A 16,737-nucleotide genomic window follows, 5' to 3' on the forward strand; every position below is an offset into this window, starting at 1 on the left:
TATATTTCTATTTGCAGGGCTTTTATTTTGCAATTTCCCCCTGTTTTTCTCCTCTATTATGCTGTCTCCAAGTACTTTCATGTCCTCTAACCAGATTTTTTTTTTTACTTTTTTACTGAAAATTGTAAGTCTGGGCTGTTACGAGGCAGGTGCTTGTCTGCCTGAATTCTAAAATTCCAGAGTGCTTTAGCGTCTTCATTTTCTATTACTTTATCTATTTTGTGGTCCCACTAGTTCTTGCTTATAGACAAATGATATTTCTTGCAGATCTTCCAATGCACCATTGTTGCTATTTGTCTTGCCATTGTTTATAGTTAGTCTGTGAAATCTTCTTACAGCATAATTTTATTTAACTAAAAAATTCAAACATGAAATCAAGTGTTAAGTGCCAAAACCCTTTTTTTAATGGACATCCTGTCATTTGCATCTTATTTTCAACCTCTTCACACAGATTGTGTGTTCTGTTAACCCAGTTTGCTTTAAATACTTATTTAATTACTGGGGTATGAAAAATAAATTGCCCAAGTTTAGCAAAACAATTTATCAAGTAAAATTGAACAATCTGCTAAAGTTATGCAGTTGGCATTCATAATACTTATTTTAAGCATTGTTATTCAGTAATTATTATTTGACAATCATCCCTTAGGAAGAGACAGCACCACCTCTTCTTACTGTTGGAGGAATACAGACAATCCCACAGAATAAAAAGTTTCCTTAAAGAACAGATAACCATCCACCCTGCCCTTTACACTTCCTTAGAAGTTAATGAGGCAGCCATTGTTTTAGTGAGCTTCAAAATTAAACAGAACAATGATCTGCAATATTATAGCTTGAGACCATTAATCAAGAACATCAGAGCTATATACCTGATATTCACAACAGGACAGGGGTGAGGAACATATTCACACGGCACTATGAAAGGATTGTCTGGGGTGGTAGCTCAAAAACAGGCTGAGGAGCACACATTCCTTCAGAACAGAAAATAATCCAGGGAGCAGAGATATAGAATATCAGAGTTGGAAGGGACCTTGGAGGTCATCTAGTCCAACCCCCTGCTTAGGCAGGAAACCCTATACCATTTCAGACAAATGGCTGTCCAGTCTCTTCTTAAAAACTTCCAGTGTTGGAGCATTCACAGCTTCTGGAGGCAGGTTGTTCCACTGGTTAATTGTTCTGTCAGGAAATTTCTCCTTAACTCTAGGTTGCTTCTCTCCTTGATTAGTTTCCACCCGTTGCTTCTTGTCCTGCCTTCAGGTGCTTTGGAGAATAGCTTGACTCCCTCTTCTTTGTGGCAGCCCCTGAGATATTGGAACACAGATATCGTGTCATCCCTCATCCTTCTCTTCATTAAACTAGATATACCCACTTCCAGCAACCATTCTTTATATGTTTTAGCTTCCAGTCCTCTGATCATCTTTGTCAGTGCTTTTTTTCTAAAAAAAAAGAAAAAAAAAGGTGCCGGAACTCATACACGTCATACAATCCGCCTTGCCTACCCTACAAGGTTCCATCCAAAAAAGGTGCCGGAACTCCGTTCTGGGCATTCTATGAGAAAAAAAGCCCTGATCTTTGTTGCTCTTCTCTGTACTCTTTCTAGAATCTCAACATCTTTTTTACATCGTGGTGACCAAAACTGGATGTAATATCCCAAATGTGGCCTTACCAAGGGATTATAAAGTGGTATTAACACTTCATGTGATCTTGATTCTATCCCTCTGTTAATGCAGCCTAGCACTGTGTTGGCTTTTTTGGCAGCTGCAGCACACTGCTGGCTTATATTTAAGAGATTGTCTACTGGGACTCCAAGATCTCTCACACAGTTACTACTGTTGAGTGAGGTACCACCTATACTGCATTTGATTTTTCTTACCTAAATATAGAACCTTACTTTTTTCACCACTGAATTTCTTTTTGTTAGATAGCGCCCTATCTTCAAGTCTGTCAAGATCCTTCTGTATCTTAAGCATATCTTTTGGAGTGTTGGCTATTCCTGCCAGCTTGGTGTCATCTGCAAATTTGATGAGTTCTCCATCCAAATAATTGATGAAGATGTTGAAGAGCACTGGGCCCAAAACAGAGCCCTGGGGCAGCCCACTGCATCCTTCCCTCCATGTAGATGCAGTTCCATTGAGGACCATACGCTGAGTACGGCCAATCAGCCAGGTATGAATCCATCTGGTGGTGATGGATTTTTTTCTTATCAAGTAGTAGGTTGTAGTCTACTTAATCAAATGCCTTACGAAGTCCAAGTCATTTTTTCTTCTTTTATATTGACCCAAATGCATATAAGACAGTTTTCATCATTTTTGTGCTCTATTTCTAGATATGTAGTTATTTCTTATACATAGTGCAATTCCACTTCCTCTTTTATTTAGTCTCTTTTAAATAATTTAAATCCCTCTAGTTGTATGTTCCATTTGTGGGTTTCATCCTACCAAGTTTCCATAATGGCAACAATATCATATCTGCCCTTATTTACCTGAATTTCTAATTCACCCTGTTTATTGCTCATACTCTGTGCATTGGTGTATAGACATTTGAGTCCTTTATGACTGACCCTGTGTTTACTTTCTACATAACCTGTGTGGTGCCTGAGTTTCTCTACTTCCTTACCACCTGTTTGATTAGTGCACTTGATATGGCACTCACTATTAAAGCTTAATTTTGCTTGACAGCAAGGTGGATATTCTTATCCGCACACACATCTATATTACATGCACTGATAACTCTATTAGTTTTAGATTGCCAGGGACAGGAATGTTCTACATCAATTAACTTACTGTCCCCGTTGTTCAGTTTAAATATTTCTCCAGAAAATTTGTGAACTTAATGCCAAGTAACTCAGTCCCTTTCTTTGATGGATGCAAACCATCTCTTTTGTACAGTTTTTCATTGGACCAGCTGCAGACATCATGGCCAATATAATCAAAGCCTTCCCCTTTACACTTAGCCACATATTGAATTCTGCTATTCACTTACCTTTTCCATTTTGGGTAAAACCTCTGAAAAAGTAAGCCTACAGCCTATTTTGCTAAGTTCCTGCCCCAAGCTCTGGAAATCATTCTTCACAGAGAGTACATCTTTTTGGGAGTAGCACCTGGAAGACACCTGACCTCTTTCGAAACCTCTGTGTCCTTTCCTAAATTTACATCCCTTATAATTGAATCATCAACCAGAAGGTGGCTTCTCTTTTTGGACACCTTGCTCTGCATGCATGACTGATGTGTAATACCTGATTCACACTTTCCCTCACCTAAAACAAGTTCTTCGTCTCAGACCACAATCCCTTGCTCATTTGAATTATCATCATTACAACTATCTTGACCTGCCACCTTAGTATACCTATTAAGGTCAGCAAGGGCGTTGTATCTGTTATGCAGAGACACGGCGAAAGCTTCGTGTTTGTGGTTCACAGCTCTCACCCTGTCAGATCCCCTGGTTGTCCACGCTGTCTTTCTCTTGCAGGCTCTTTGTGGTAGAGAGGGCTTATAGCGAGGCAGCTCAATAGAACCGAGTGGCTGAGTTGGACACCTGATTTCTGCCTGAAGAGCACAGACTAGGGACTCTAGATAAGCAATCTGTCCTCGTAGACTAGTAATTTGTTTACAAATAAGACAGTATCCAAATTTGAAGAGTACTGCGAAAGACAGCTGCAAAACAAGTATTGCACTGAACTAAGCCAGACATTCTGAAATAAAATAAAATTGCTATCACAGGCGCACTTACTCTGAACTACTGCTGTTGTAGATTTTTACTTATAGGTTATACCCTAACCCTAACGGCATGCAGGCCACTACCTTGCTCTACTGGACTTTGTCTCAGTTCCCCTGAATTTACAGCCAGCAGCCTCTGAGTAATTCAAATGCAATGCAGATGATGCAACCAGCATCTGAATTGCATTTGAACCTTATAGATGGAAAGAAGGATCCAAAGTGTTTTGGATGGCACTCTAAAAGTAAAGAGGTCAGTCTCAAGTTGAGTTCAGGGGTTGGTCATTGCAATCTATGCAGTTTCCTTGGCTCTGTCTTGGAAATGTTTGTCATTACCTTTTTTGGCAAAGTTTTCTTTTATTTCCCAGACAAAGTTCCCAGTGAGCATCAAAGGTTTGTACTACATATGCTGCTAAACTTTTTAAAAGTGTGCACTTCAAGCATATAGTAGATGTGTGTAATTTTTATACTTCACTCTAGTAAAGAGGTGACCCTGAGAATACTCTCATGTGGCCTGAAACAAGGGATATGAAAAGCTATTTATGTGATTCTCACATCCTTTTTACCCTTTTTTGAACTGCATTCGTTCCTCTGTTGACACAACAGCCACAAGCAAAGTGCTGAATTTAAATTCAAAACCAAGGTATCAAATTTCTTGCCTTATCCTTGACGGTGCACCCCCTAGGATCTGACTGTGTTTGTCTGAAGGTTGAATTAAAACATAACCATAAATGGTCCCAAGTTATCAAAACTGTTCCTAAAATTCTTCGCAGCAAGAGGGCTGACCCATTCATCAGATTTTCTCGAAATTACTTAAGTGTTTGAGGCTCCGTTCCTATGCAAATACCGGGAAAGAATATACACAAACACCATTTTCCTTCCCTCTCATGTTTGTTTTCCCAAACAGGATGAGAGGAACACAAAAGAGAATTGTTCATTGAGGATTAAAACAGAAACAGTGCCACATAAGAATTTAGGGATCTCATAAGGAAGGAACACTGGGCTGATTGCACCAGACAATGAACACATTCTCTGTTGGATACTATTTTTTCTATTAGAAGCAGAAGGCGCAGGGGCAGCCTGAGGGTCCATTTAATATATGAGCAACATTTTTTCAGAGGAATTATTTCACTGCAGCTAAAAAGTGGTTCATTTGTTGAATTAAAACGAGAATTGTTAATCATGCATAAGCAAGTAGCAGGCTAGGATTTGTACCTTGGACCCATCTTTTATCCCAATACTGTGATATCTGCTTCACTCACATGGCACTCTCTCCAATATGTCTCTTGGGTGCTATTATTCCCTTTTACTTACCATTTTCAGTGATAGCTGCTTCCTGGGGGGACTGACTTATTTGTGCGCTTATTTAGTGACATAAAACTTGATAGCTCACCATGGAGATTGGGTTTAAAGTGAGAGAACTATTTTGGCAAACCTTTTTTTTTTCACCTTTATCTCAAATGGGGGAGAGGAGGATGTAGAAAATTTGCAGACAGCTATGAAACATCATCCAATCTTGATTTTCAAACCTGTATTTTGGCTGGCTGTAAATATATTTATCAGACTTTTGTCAAAAACTGAAGATTGGCACAGTGGCATGGATGAATGAGGAACTAAAACTATAAATATATGCAACTCCACTGAGCATATAAATGCATTGGCCTCTACGAGAAGCTTAATTACCTCCACAAAGAAATCTGCATTCTTGAACAGCAGCTCAGCCGCCTGACCTCTTTCAACTTCCTTCCACAATTGCTTTCTTAGGCTGCTTATGTCATACACTCAAGTTAAAAACACAAATGATAAAATGAATGTTGGTTTTTTGTTTCAGCCGCTGCTACTTTTCTCATAACAATCATCACTGACACAAGACACTAATTTGCATTGTAAACATAGTATACCAATTTATTGTGTGTGGCCAACATGCAGTAATGTGTCTTCCTCTATAATGCTTGCCATGTAAAGATGTCAGTATCTGATAGGGCTGTGCAGTGCTTTGGATTTGATGAAAAAAGGATGCTTTGGAAAGCATCTTGTGCCAAAAGTAGCACATATCTACAACTCTTTAAAGCAGTTGTGTTTTGTCTGGGATTGTGCAGCTGCTTTCCACAGCTGCCACTGGAGAAGAGCTACAGAGAACAGCTGTTCATACCTTTTGTGCTCACAAAATACTTTTATGGAATTGAACCAAAGCTCTGTGTGGCCCTAACATTCAAACCGAAGCCTTAAAAATGTAAGAGGATAAACTATGTTAAAAGAGCAAAGGTTAAAGAAGGCAGAAAGGAGAAGAAACTACTGCAACTTTTTTCAACTGGATGTCCTTCCAACATTTTGTCTGTTTTTCATCATATATTGATGATATTAATGTTTTTTAATGTTTAATATACTGTAATCTGCCCACAGCAATTTGAAATGAGATGGGCAGCAAATAAATTTAATAAATAAATAACATACTGACTGCGATGTCCACCATCCTCAACTAGCATGGCAAAGGAAAAGCTGAATTACACTATTTGTGTATTGCTACAAGCCACCAAGGGAGTGGCTTTTTCCTAATGTATAGATCAAGCCCATGCTTGAGTGTGTTTTACCGCACCCCATTTTTTTCATGCAAAAGAGTTTGATTTTCAACTGTTGCTTACAAGACAACTTTCCCATGTAGCCATTGAATTGCCTTGATTTTACCCCCCCCCCCCTCAAAATAGCCTTGCAGATTTGCTCCCTGCTGCCCAGTTATGCTTTTCTCTGAGTGCCTTCACCGTGCCTGGCCAATATCAACCCAGCATCAAGCAATCTGATACTCTAGGGGTGGGTGGGGAGTATGGAGGAGAAGCAAATTTGTGGCTCTAAACACAATTGACTATAGACTTGGTTAAAAAAATATTAAGCATCTCATAACCAGCAGGAGCTGGCCAAGAACTGGCTATCAGAGGCACCAAGCAAAAAAATAGAATAAAAACAAATACGAATGCAACACACGATTGCCCAGTCCCTGAGATAGGTATGTTTTCTGTAAATTTTCTAAAGTTGGAGACTGTATATTAAAAGACAACTCCAAATCATCTTGTTAAGGTTTACCTACTAAGAGGAGCCAGTTGCTTTGTGAGTTTACTCACATCAGCATCTTGATAATAGCAAAACTGCTGAGTAGCAGTGAACATTATAGCTGAGCCAAAGTAGTAAAATATGATTCTGAATATTTATATACATAGCACAACAGTAACAGTAACAGCAACAGAAATGATTCCCAGTTGCCTGCTACATTTGGGCCAAAAATTTCCCGTGGCTTAGTTCCAGAAGAGGGAATGTTTTTGTTTTGGTGGAGTGAGACTAACCTAGGATTTGGCCCCTTAAAGGTAAATGGGAGGTCATCAAAACTCTAGAGCCTGCTGGGCTGGCTGAGCTATTCAATCTCTTACTCCATCTACTGTTTCTGTGTCCCAGGGAGCATGCTGAAAAGCTGAGGAGCTGACAGACAAGGAAGCCAGGCCTTGGAGTTAGGGAACAGTTCTGCTTTCAAATCTGTAAAATCAGTATCAAAGTACTGATGTAGAGAGGTCTCAGTATGCCTCAGCTATGGGCAATGTATGACTGCCACTTTGTTATTTAAAAGTAAAGAAAAGTCAGAGAAGCGTATTGGATTAATGCCGACGGAGCACTTTCGGGATCCAGGAAAGATTAAACCGAAGGCTGGATGCATTGGCTAGGGAATGGGATATCAGGGGGCATTCAATTGCTGGAAGCAATGAATGCAACATTTTGAAATGGATGCAAAAGGGGATTAGGCAAAAGCATAGGGAAAACCTATGGATCAGTGGGCAGATAACAAGCCGGGAATAAAAAAAGGGTTTCCTATTTTGCTTTCTCCATGTATCTCATCCATATTCTCCATGTATCCATCCATCTTATGGCATGCTGGCTGGGGAATTCTGAGAGTTGAAGTTCACATATCTTAAAGTTGCCAAGTTTAAAAACACTGGTTTATCCCAAAGGAATGATTAAGTAGGACAGCCAAGTTTGTATTTTTGTTGTAAAAGAAAAAAAAAAGAATCCTTGTTAAGCCATTTTTTTTGGTTGTTGATGGTGTTTAAGCGGCCGCTCTTTCAAAGGAAACCTTGTTCTTTTTTCTTCTTAGAGATTGCTATCCCACAACTTCTGCGGTTCAAAATACAAGAACAACATCAAGGGTAATAAGGAGCAGAAAAAGGGCCTCACCTTATTTGGGTGCCAGAAAAGTTTCCCTGGGGAAATAATTCTAAAACCAGGATGGCCATGACTGTCTGCTCTAGGAGAACACCCAGAAGTGCCTCCACAGATGAACCCCCCCCTCCCATGTAGGAGTGTTGGATATGGCTGTCCCATATCCCAAACAGCTCAGCCTTCCCATCTCACGTGGAACCCAGTAGCTCTATAAGCACAGCCCGTGTTTATCCATAAGAGAAGAAATCATTAAGCAATGAGTTATTACACAATGTTCAGCATGGAAAAATCAGCAATATAAAAGAGCCAGTCTGGTCTAGTGATTAAGGTATCAGGCTAGAAAGCAGATGATTGTGAACTCAAAGCCAGCTGGGTGGCTTTGGGCCGGTCATTCTATCTCAGCCTAACCCATCTTATAAGGTTGTTATTCTGGGGAAAACAGAAGGAAGAAGTTGCATAGGCCATGTTCATGACCTTGAGTTATTGTAAAAATAATAAAGGCAGGAAACAAACAAACAAATAAATAAGCAAGCAAGCAAAATATGTGATCTTAGTAGCCCATTATATTATGTAATCAGGAAACGGCAAAACCAAATGTTTTAAAAAATAAAAATATAGTTTATTAAATTCAGTTTAGTGCCTGTGAACCTATACATTGTTACACATGGACATTTGGGCTCTGCTTAACAAGTAAGATTGCTTCGGGGGGGGGGGCTAAAACAACGTGTAAGTGACCAGTAACATATATTTTCATTCACTTGAACTTTAGCAGGAAATGAATATAAAGCTCACATTTCAGTGCCTAGTTGAGCATCCTGGGACAATTGATTAGTTGATAATAAATGTCTGTCATCAGGCAATAAATCATACATTCAGGAAATGATAAAGAAAGCCTTTTTTGTCTGCTGACAGACATTTGCAGGGAAAACTTTTTATTTTCAGTTCAAAGAAAGGCAAGTTCTCTCTCTCAGCTTTCTTCCTGGAGTATAGCATTTCCCTTGCAGAATGATTGTGTAAAGGCATTTTCCCCGTGAGCATTTTTAATGAAAGTGCAGTTTAGTGTTTTTGACATCTACAGGAGGGTAGCTGATTTACAGTCATTGAGAAACTGACCATGACCAAATTGGAAAAGATATTAAATGCATTTTGAAAGCTTGAGCTCCAAGTGTAAAATAAAATATTGCCAACCTACCATTGACACACATGTTCCAAATTGCCTCTTGATCAGGTACCACTTTTTTTTTTTAAACAGTGTCAGATATTTCAATATAGGTTGCTTTGGGCCTCAGGATTGCTATAGCAAAAGGAAAACTATAAAATTTAAATATTTGGGTAATTATTTCCTTTAATGTATACTTTATAAGGATTATAATCTACACATCAGCTTTGACCATTGCAATGTATTTGGGATATATTTAGACCACAACACTCAAAAATTCTCAGGCAGTGTGCCCAGAAGCTAGGAGCTACAGGCCTAAGACATCTGGAGGGCATGATCTTAGAGAAGGCTGATATACGGCTTGAGAATAAATCAGTCTAACAGCCAGTAAAGGCCAGTTTATTACTGTATTTCATTTTGCAAAACTTACTCATCTTATTCCAAATACTTAAACTGTATGACTTGATACAAATCTTTATACAGCAGATATTAAAAAGTTAGGCTTTCAATGATTTGACAAGGTTGATAAAGAAAAGGTATTTATTGCAATTGAAAAGGAAATTAATACTTGAAAATAACTATCCATCTCACATATTTAATAAGGCTAAAGTCTTTAGGGAAGAATTGCTAATATAGAGTGATATTTATAAATTTTCCTACATACAATATAGAGAAAAAGCTAGTCAACAGGAATTGCATCAGTAGCAACTACTTCCATAAGGAAGTTAATTATGGGCATGGCTATATCACAGATCGAATCTGGTAGAAAGCCCATAAGGGATCTTGGAAATGTGAAGGAATCTAGAAACATGGAACAATGATTTGTACACACCTTTTGCAAATTGTAATTTCCAACATTCTTTGGGAAAAGCCATGATTCTAAATTGATTATCTAGCATGGATTTGCAGTGTAGCAGTACCATGAGCTAAAAACAGGACATGGCCAGAGATAGTGTAATGAAGTAGAAAATGCCTATTTGTTTTAAATAGGTTTAATATATCTAATTGTGAGTTTTAAGACTTAAACTTGTATTTGGATCACTATGTATTTCTAATCAAATTAATTGACCTTGTCGGTACAGATAGTATTAAAGTACTAAAATCCGGGTATTTGAGGGAACGTTGGGAACATGTAGGAAAGTCCATGTGTTAAAGTCCTTGTATAGTTTCAGATGTGAAACTGGCATATGTGAATGTAGTGCTCTTGAGATTTGTTAGTACTTAACTAAGGAAAATCATAATAATGGAACAATTAGACAGACTTAGCTCAACACATTAGCAAAAAATTGTACAGCCACATACAATGAAAGGAAATACGTTCCAAACAAGAAGAAAGGCAGCATTATTAGATTTACAATGCTTTTGGACATATAGTGATGTATTTGGGTTATGTCAAATATATCCAGTGGAAGCAATAAAATATGAATAATTTTTAAAATACAGTAATACGGGTAAATGCTAAAATATCATGCACTTTTTTACTTTATATTTCACTTTTGCATCAATTTATTTTTGATTAGGTATGCCACACTAAAACAAATAACTGAAAATATATATTTCTGAGACATTCTCAATCATTCTTTGCCCATCAATCTGAGCTAGCATAGTACATTAGACAGGAAAAGCTTACAGGGCCTGATAAAAGCTGCTTCGAGTTTCAGCCATACTTAGCTTTCTCTGCAGCCAGAGCCAGCCTGCGGATGTTTGCTATGCAACCAGCTGCTGCTTCCTGAAGAGTTTCATCCGTAGAGCCTGCCATACCCAGCAGAAGCTTGTTAAAAATAAAAGTGCAGGAAAAAAAAATAAAATGAGAAAGGGTTCCAAACCAAAAACATTACACTAAAAATAAATTATTTTAAAATAACACGCCTGCAGAAATCCATCCAATAATGAATGAAAATAGCCATGTGTTCCACATTCTGGAATCAGCTGCTCAAAGCTGGATTTTCAATAACCTCTTTAGAGAAAGTACAGTAGCCAAAAGCATAATACATTTTAAAAAGAATGGAATAGATGCATTTAAGATAAGCACATCAGGAAAAAAAGTTCAGACCAATCCTGTTATGCACAAAGACATTATAAAAATATTACATTGGTATTGTAGTGGCAAATGTGCAGGATTGGCATTTAAACAACACCATTTTGAATGTTGGCCTTTCAACAAAGTTCCAAGTTTTCCCACTTCCAATGGAAATATTCCAAGAGTTTAGATGCTCCTGAACGGTTCTATTAAAAAAAACTGTTGCTCTTAGCAATAGAACTTTAATCCGTTTTTTTGTATAACATTGGCCAATAGATTTATGTCATGTATGGGGAGCAAATAGTCCCAAAAGTTCAAATACAATTTGATCATTCAAAACCTAAATCTATTTTAGACAGTGTACAGAGACAACTAACTCTGTTCAAACTCTGAATAACCGATCAAGATTAGGAATCTTCCTTCTCTGGTGAGTTTTAAAAAATGACAAAATAACAAAAAAAAAATCAGTTACCTTATTTGTTTAGTCTTTCTTTCTGAAAGAAGATGGTGGGACTTATCAGGTAGGTAAGAAAAAAAATCCCAATCCAGCAGATGGTTGGAAAATCAGAAGGAAATATTCATTTGGGGAAATGTGGACATAAATGCAAAGTAGAATCATATTTTTAATTTATCTTATTGTCTGATCTGAACAGTTTCTTTCTTTTCTTAGACTTATTTTGTTTTGTCACTAGCATGTGTATATGTATTTCGTCCTGGAAGATTATGAGTTAAAGCTTGCAGGAATGAGAATATTTTCTCCTATTTTCTTCAAATCTAAGCTGAGTTCTAAATTTAAAAAAACCCACTTTGTATTCAATTGGGAATTTAGCTTCCAATTTTTTAGTGTATTCAGGAATGACCCCATGATTCTGCTGCCATCTTGACTTTTTTGACTAAGCCTATAAATCCAGCCACTCTGCTAGCTATAAAATGGGAAGAAAACAGAGAGCAAGTTTCCACTCTTTTGTTACTGAACAGGGATTTTCTCTGTAAAAGAGTAGCAGCCCAGCTACAAGCTCTCCATGTGAGTGGGTGAGAGTACAAGAATAAGGATTATGGGGGACTCCCCTTAAGTCAGCTATCCATTACAATCTCGGGCATGCACTGCAACTGTGTCCTATATTCATGACCCAATATAAACATTTCATGGAAAGCAATGTGGTCAATTCAGATGTAATAAAGTCTCCTAAATTTTTATTATGGCGACCTCAGGATTTTAAAGCATGTAGCCTTAATTAAAAATTATTTTTCAATCTGTAGCATTTAGTGTTCTGAATATAAGCAATATTGAACTAAACCACAAAAATATGTTACCATTCAATTCTTATGCACATTTTTTTTATACTGCTGCATTATGTAACTTTAGGAGCAGCTACATATACAAGCAGAAAGTTAACACAAATGTAAATACTAATCACTAATATTCATTAGCCTTACAACAGTTGGGAGACAGGAAATATAACTGCACACATTCGGGATATGCTTATGAAGATCAATTTTATATTTTAGGAAGTATTTGTGTAGAATGTAAGCATCTTGTCAGTCACCTCTTACTCTCTGATCTTACAGATGTCATCCGTAAAACATTCAAGGTTTTGCTTCACTTCCATTTGTTTAGTTTGTACATCTTTAGCACTGAATAGCTATAGATAATCTTCGACTTAGAACCACAACTGAGCCCAAAATTTCAATTGTTAAGCAAGGCAAAAGTGAAGTGAGTTTTGCCCATTTTACGATGTTTTTTTGCTACAGTTGTTAAGCAAATCACTGCAGTTATTAAATGAATTATGCTGTTGATTCACTTAATGGGGCAAGTCCCACTTCCCCCGCTGACTTTGCTTGTTGGAAGTCAGCTGGGAAGGTTACAAATGTATCACATGATCCTAGGACTGTGCATGTCCTAAATACCTGCCAATTACCAAGTGCCCATATTTTGATCACATAGTTATGGGATCCTGCAATGGTCATAAGTATGAAAAACAGTTGTAAATATTTTTTTCACTGCCATTGTGACTTTGAGCAGTCACTAAACAAATGGTTGTAAGTTGAGGACTACCTGTATTACATGTGTTACAAACTTCTGTAACAGTCTACAGCAGGCATGTCAAACTGCCGGCCCGTGGGCCAGATGCATCATACTGAAACTGCGCCCACCCCATTGCTGGCAATGGGGGAAAAAATCACGATACGTCGCGCGATGTCATGTGATGTCGCGAGTTTGACATGCCTGGTCTACAGAATCACTGGATTTTGAGAGGCAAACTTTTCAGGACAAGTTATTGTTTGCACTGAGTCAGCTCAACTAATCTGAATGAGAAAAAGCAGGTTTTGCTCTAATCCCAAATATCATCAGTAGATTTCATTCAAAGGAAAATGCCAGTGTTACTGCAAAGAAGTAAGATACTAGCAATAGAATTACAAAACTCACATGAGTCAAAGCATTAAACCAAGTGATTAAAAATAATATTGTTTCTATGAGCCTAAAACAACACCAAGCACTTATTGACAATTGATGGGTGTCAGGAATTGATCAGCCAACTCCAGCTCCAGCTGATGGATAAATTATTCCTTTCTGAAATGAAAGCTCAAAACTCTTGGATTTTCAGGCAGTCTGTATACTTGTGTTTGAAAATTGCTGATATTGAAATACTTTCTTTGAGATGTAAAGCAAGACAGTTTGATTTATAATCTTTAGATATGAGGTCCTCTGTGGATAACTATTCATTATTCATCTCCCTTCTTCAACTGTTCACAAAATATGTCTATTGAAAAATGATTTGGTAAATCAGGGAGTACTATATATAATATATCACTATACAGTTAATGCTTATCTCCTCCAAAGAAAGGAGTTAGTTTCTTTCTCATTTACACGTGCATGATCCAGCTGTTAATACATAAGATAATTGTAATAAGAACAATATGATTATATAGAAGAATAAAAGTGCACATAGCCTGTGGAACCTGGTCCAGTTATTTGAAGCTAATCTTTGAAAAGGTTTGAGATGGGGGTTTGAGTATAGCCCTTTGCTGTACTCACAGAAAAATAAACTTCTTGGACAAAAAATTGAATCTCAGAATTAGCATGGACCTCACCTCTTGGTTGTATTGCCCTCAAGGACTGGGAACAATATAACTTGCAAGAAACCTACAAGAGGTGTGCTTGACTGGGGAAAACTGCATGTTTTCAATTACAGAAAACTTTATCATCATTAAGATTGGGGAGGTTGTCTCATGGAGATGGTATGCAAATTGAGAGTTAACTAAGCACTCCATGGTTCCCTAATTTCTTTATGCAGAAAAGCTCAACATGTGAAGAGTTGAATGAATTGCTTTTTGAGTATAATGTTGCTATTGCTATTGGAAATATTTAACTGGTCTACTGATTTGTCTTGTGATTATTTAAAATTGATACGCTTTTAACTGGACAGTAATTACATTAAAGTAATCTGTTTGATACATAGTGGTATTTGTACCTGAACAACCTTCAAACTCAATCTGTTTATGAAAAATGCAATACACAAATAAATTGATTTTGACACTAATTATATGAACCCAACCAAAAGGCTCCTAATCAAGGCACAGCTGTTAATAATTTGTTGTTATTATGGAATGAACATGATTCCAGAGTTGCAAATCAGCTTTACCAAATACAGAGCCTATTGAATTTTATCAATGACATGCATATAGTGCTTTAAGAGCCTGACATTGCTATGCTTCTTTGATGGATAATATAAGACACAACTTGGTACGGCTTCTTCCCATGAACCACTTGTGTTTTCTGAAGTGCCTTCCTCCATTCAGTTCCTGAAATTCACCTCCTGTTTTTATTTTCTGCCACAATCTGCAGTTCTGATGAGTTTTAACTGCTGTATATTGCTTCATGAAGCAATTTCCCTATGAACCCAACAGATGAGTTAAAGGCAGAAATATAATCATATGCCTGACTTAAAACCAAAGTTATGTATGTACATAGAATTACTACAATGATTTCCATAAAGTTTGACATGAAACAAGGAAAATACAACTCTTCATGATTATAAACTGTATATTCACAGATCAATTTTTGTTTTCTTAATATCTTAATATCTTACTCCCCAGAGTTTGCTGGAAACTGCTTGCTTGGAATTACTTGCTTGCTTGGAATTTTACTTGGAGTTGCTTGCTTGGAATTTTACAACTGTGAGTGAAAAGAAGGGGGGAGGGCAAAATCATATAACTAAAAATCATAAACAGCAGTGGTACATTCAGGGCAAGTGTGTCTGAAATTCCTTGTATCTAAGAATGTCTGGCTTAGTACAGTGCAACACTTGCTTTGCATCTGTTTTTCGCAGTACCCTCTTCAAACTTGGAAACTGTCCTATCTGTAAACAAATCACTAGTCTACAAGGACAGATTATCTATCTAGGGTCTGTAATCTGTGCTCTTCAGGCAGAAATTAGGTCTCCAGTTCAGCCCTTCTACTCTATTGAGCCTCCACGCTATCAGCCTCCTCTACCACAAAGATCCTGCAGGAGAAGGGCAGTGTGGACAACCGTGGGATCTGGCAGGGTGAGAGCTGTGAACCATAAACACAAAGCTTTCGCTGTGTCCCTGCACAACAGATACAACGCCCTTGCTGACCTTAATAGGGAAATTAAGGAGACAGGTAAAGGTATTTGTGATGATAACTCAAATAAGCAGGGGATCGTGGACCGAGATGAAGAACTTGTTTCCGACAGGGAGAAGTGCAAATCAGGTATTACACACCAGTCATGCAAGAGGAGAAAGGCATCCAAAAAGAGAAGCCACCTTCTGGTTGGTGATTCAATTATAAGGGATGTAAATTTAGGAAAGGACACAGAGGTTTCGAAAGAGGTCAGGTGTCTCCCAGGTGCTACTGCCAGTAGGGATAAGAGGCGTATTTCTAAAATAATTCAGAATGCCAGCAAGGACTGTGATGTGGAGGCTATTGTACATCTTGGCACTAACGATCTGTCCCAAAAAGATGTACTCTCTGTGCAGAACGATTTCCAGAGCTTGGGGCAGGAACTTAGCAAAATAGGCTGTAGGCTAACTTTTTCAGAGGTTATACCAGTGTATAAAGAGCAAAATGGAAAAGGCCAGCGTATAGCACAATTCAATATGTGGCTAAAGGAGTGGTGTAAAGGGGAAGGTTTTGGATATATTAGTCATGATGTCAGTAGTTGGTCCCATGAAAAAATGTACAAAAGAGATGGTTTGCATCCATCAAAGAAAGGGACTGAATTACTCGGCTATAAATTCACAGATTTTCTGGAGGAATATTTAAACTAAACAGCGGGGACAGTGAGTTAATTGATACAGAACATCCCTGTCCCCAGCAATCTAAAAACTATAGGGCTATCAGTGCATGTAACATAGATATGTGTGTGGACAAAAATACAAACCTTGCTGTCAAGCAAAATCAAGCTTTTAATAATGAGTGCCACATAAAGTGCACTAACCAAATAGGTGGTAAGACAATAGGGGAACTCAGGCACCACTCAGGTTATGTAGAAAGTAAACACAGGGTCGGTCATAAAGGACTCAAATGTCTATACACCAATGCACAGAGTATGAACAGCAAACAGGGTGAACTAGAAATTCAGGTCAATGAGGGCAGATATGATATTGTTGCCATTACAGAAACA

General features: G+C 37.8%; 1 protein-coding gene across 1 annotated transcript in view; it reads right to left on the reverse strand.

Moving 5' to 3' along the window:
- Nucleotides 1-9,478: 9,478 nt before the first annotated feature.
- ARMC4 (armadillo repeat containing 4) overlaps nucleotides 9,479-16,737 on the reverse strand; it is a 75,742-nt gene continuing 68,483 nt past the window's right edge. The window contains exon 20 of the mRNA XM_015810654.1: nucleotides 9,479-10,840. Within this exon, the coding sequence (XP_015666140.1) occupies nucleotides 10,727-10,840 (114 nt within the window). The 3' untranslated portion in view covers nucleotides 9,479-10,726. The remainder of the gene's footprint in view (nucleotides 10,841-16,737) is intronic.

Source organism: Protobothrops mucrosquamatus, unplaced genomic scaffold (genome assembly GCF_001527695.2).
Source record: "Protobothrops mucrosquamatus isolate PMUCROS unplaced genomic scaffold, P.Mucros_1.0 scaffold13, whole genome shotgun sequence".
Classification (NCBI taxonomy): Eukaryota; Metazoa; Chordata; class Lepidosauria; order Squamata; family Viperidae; genus Protobothrops; species Protobothrops mucrosquamatus.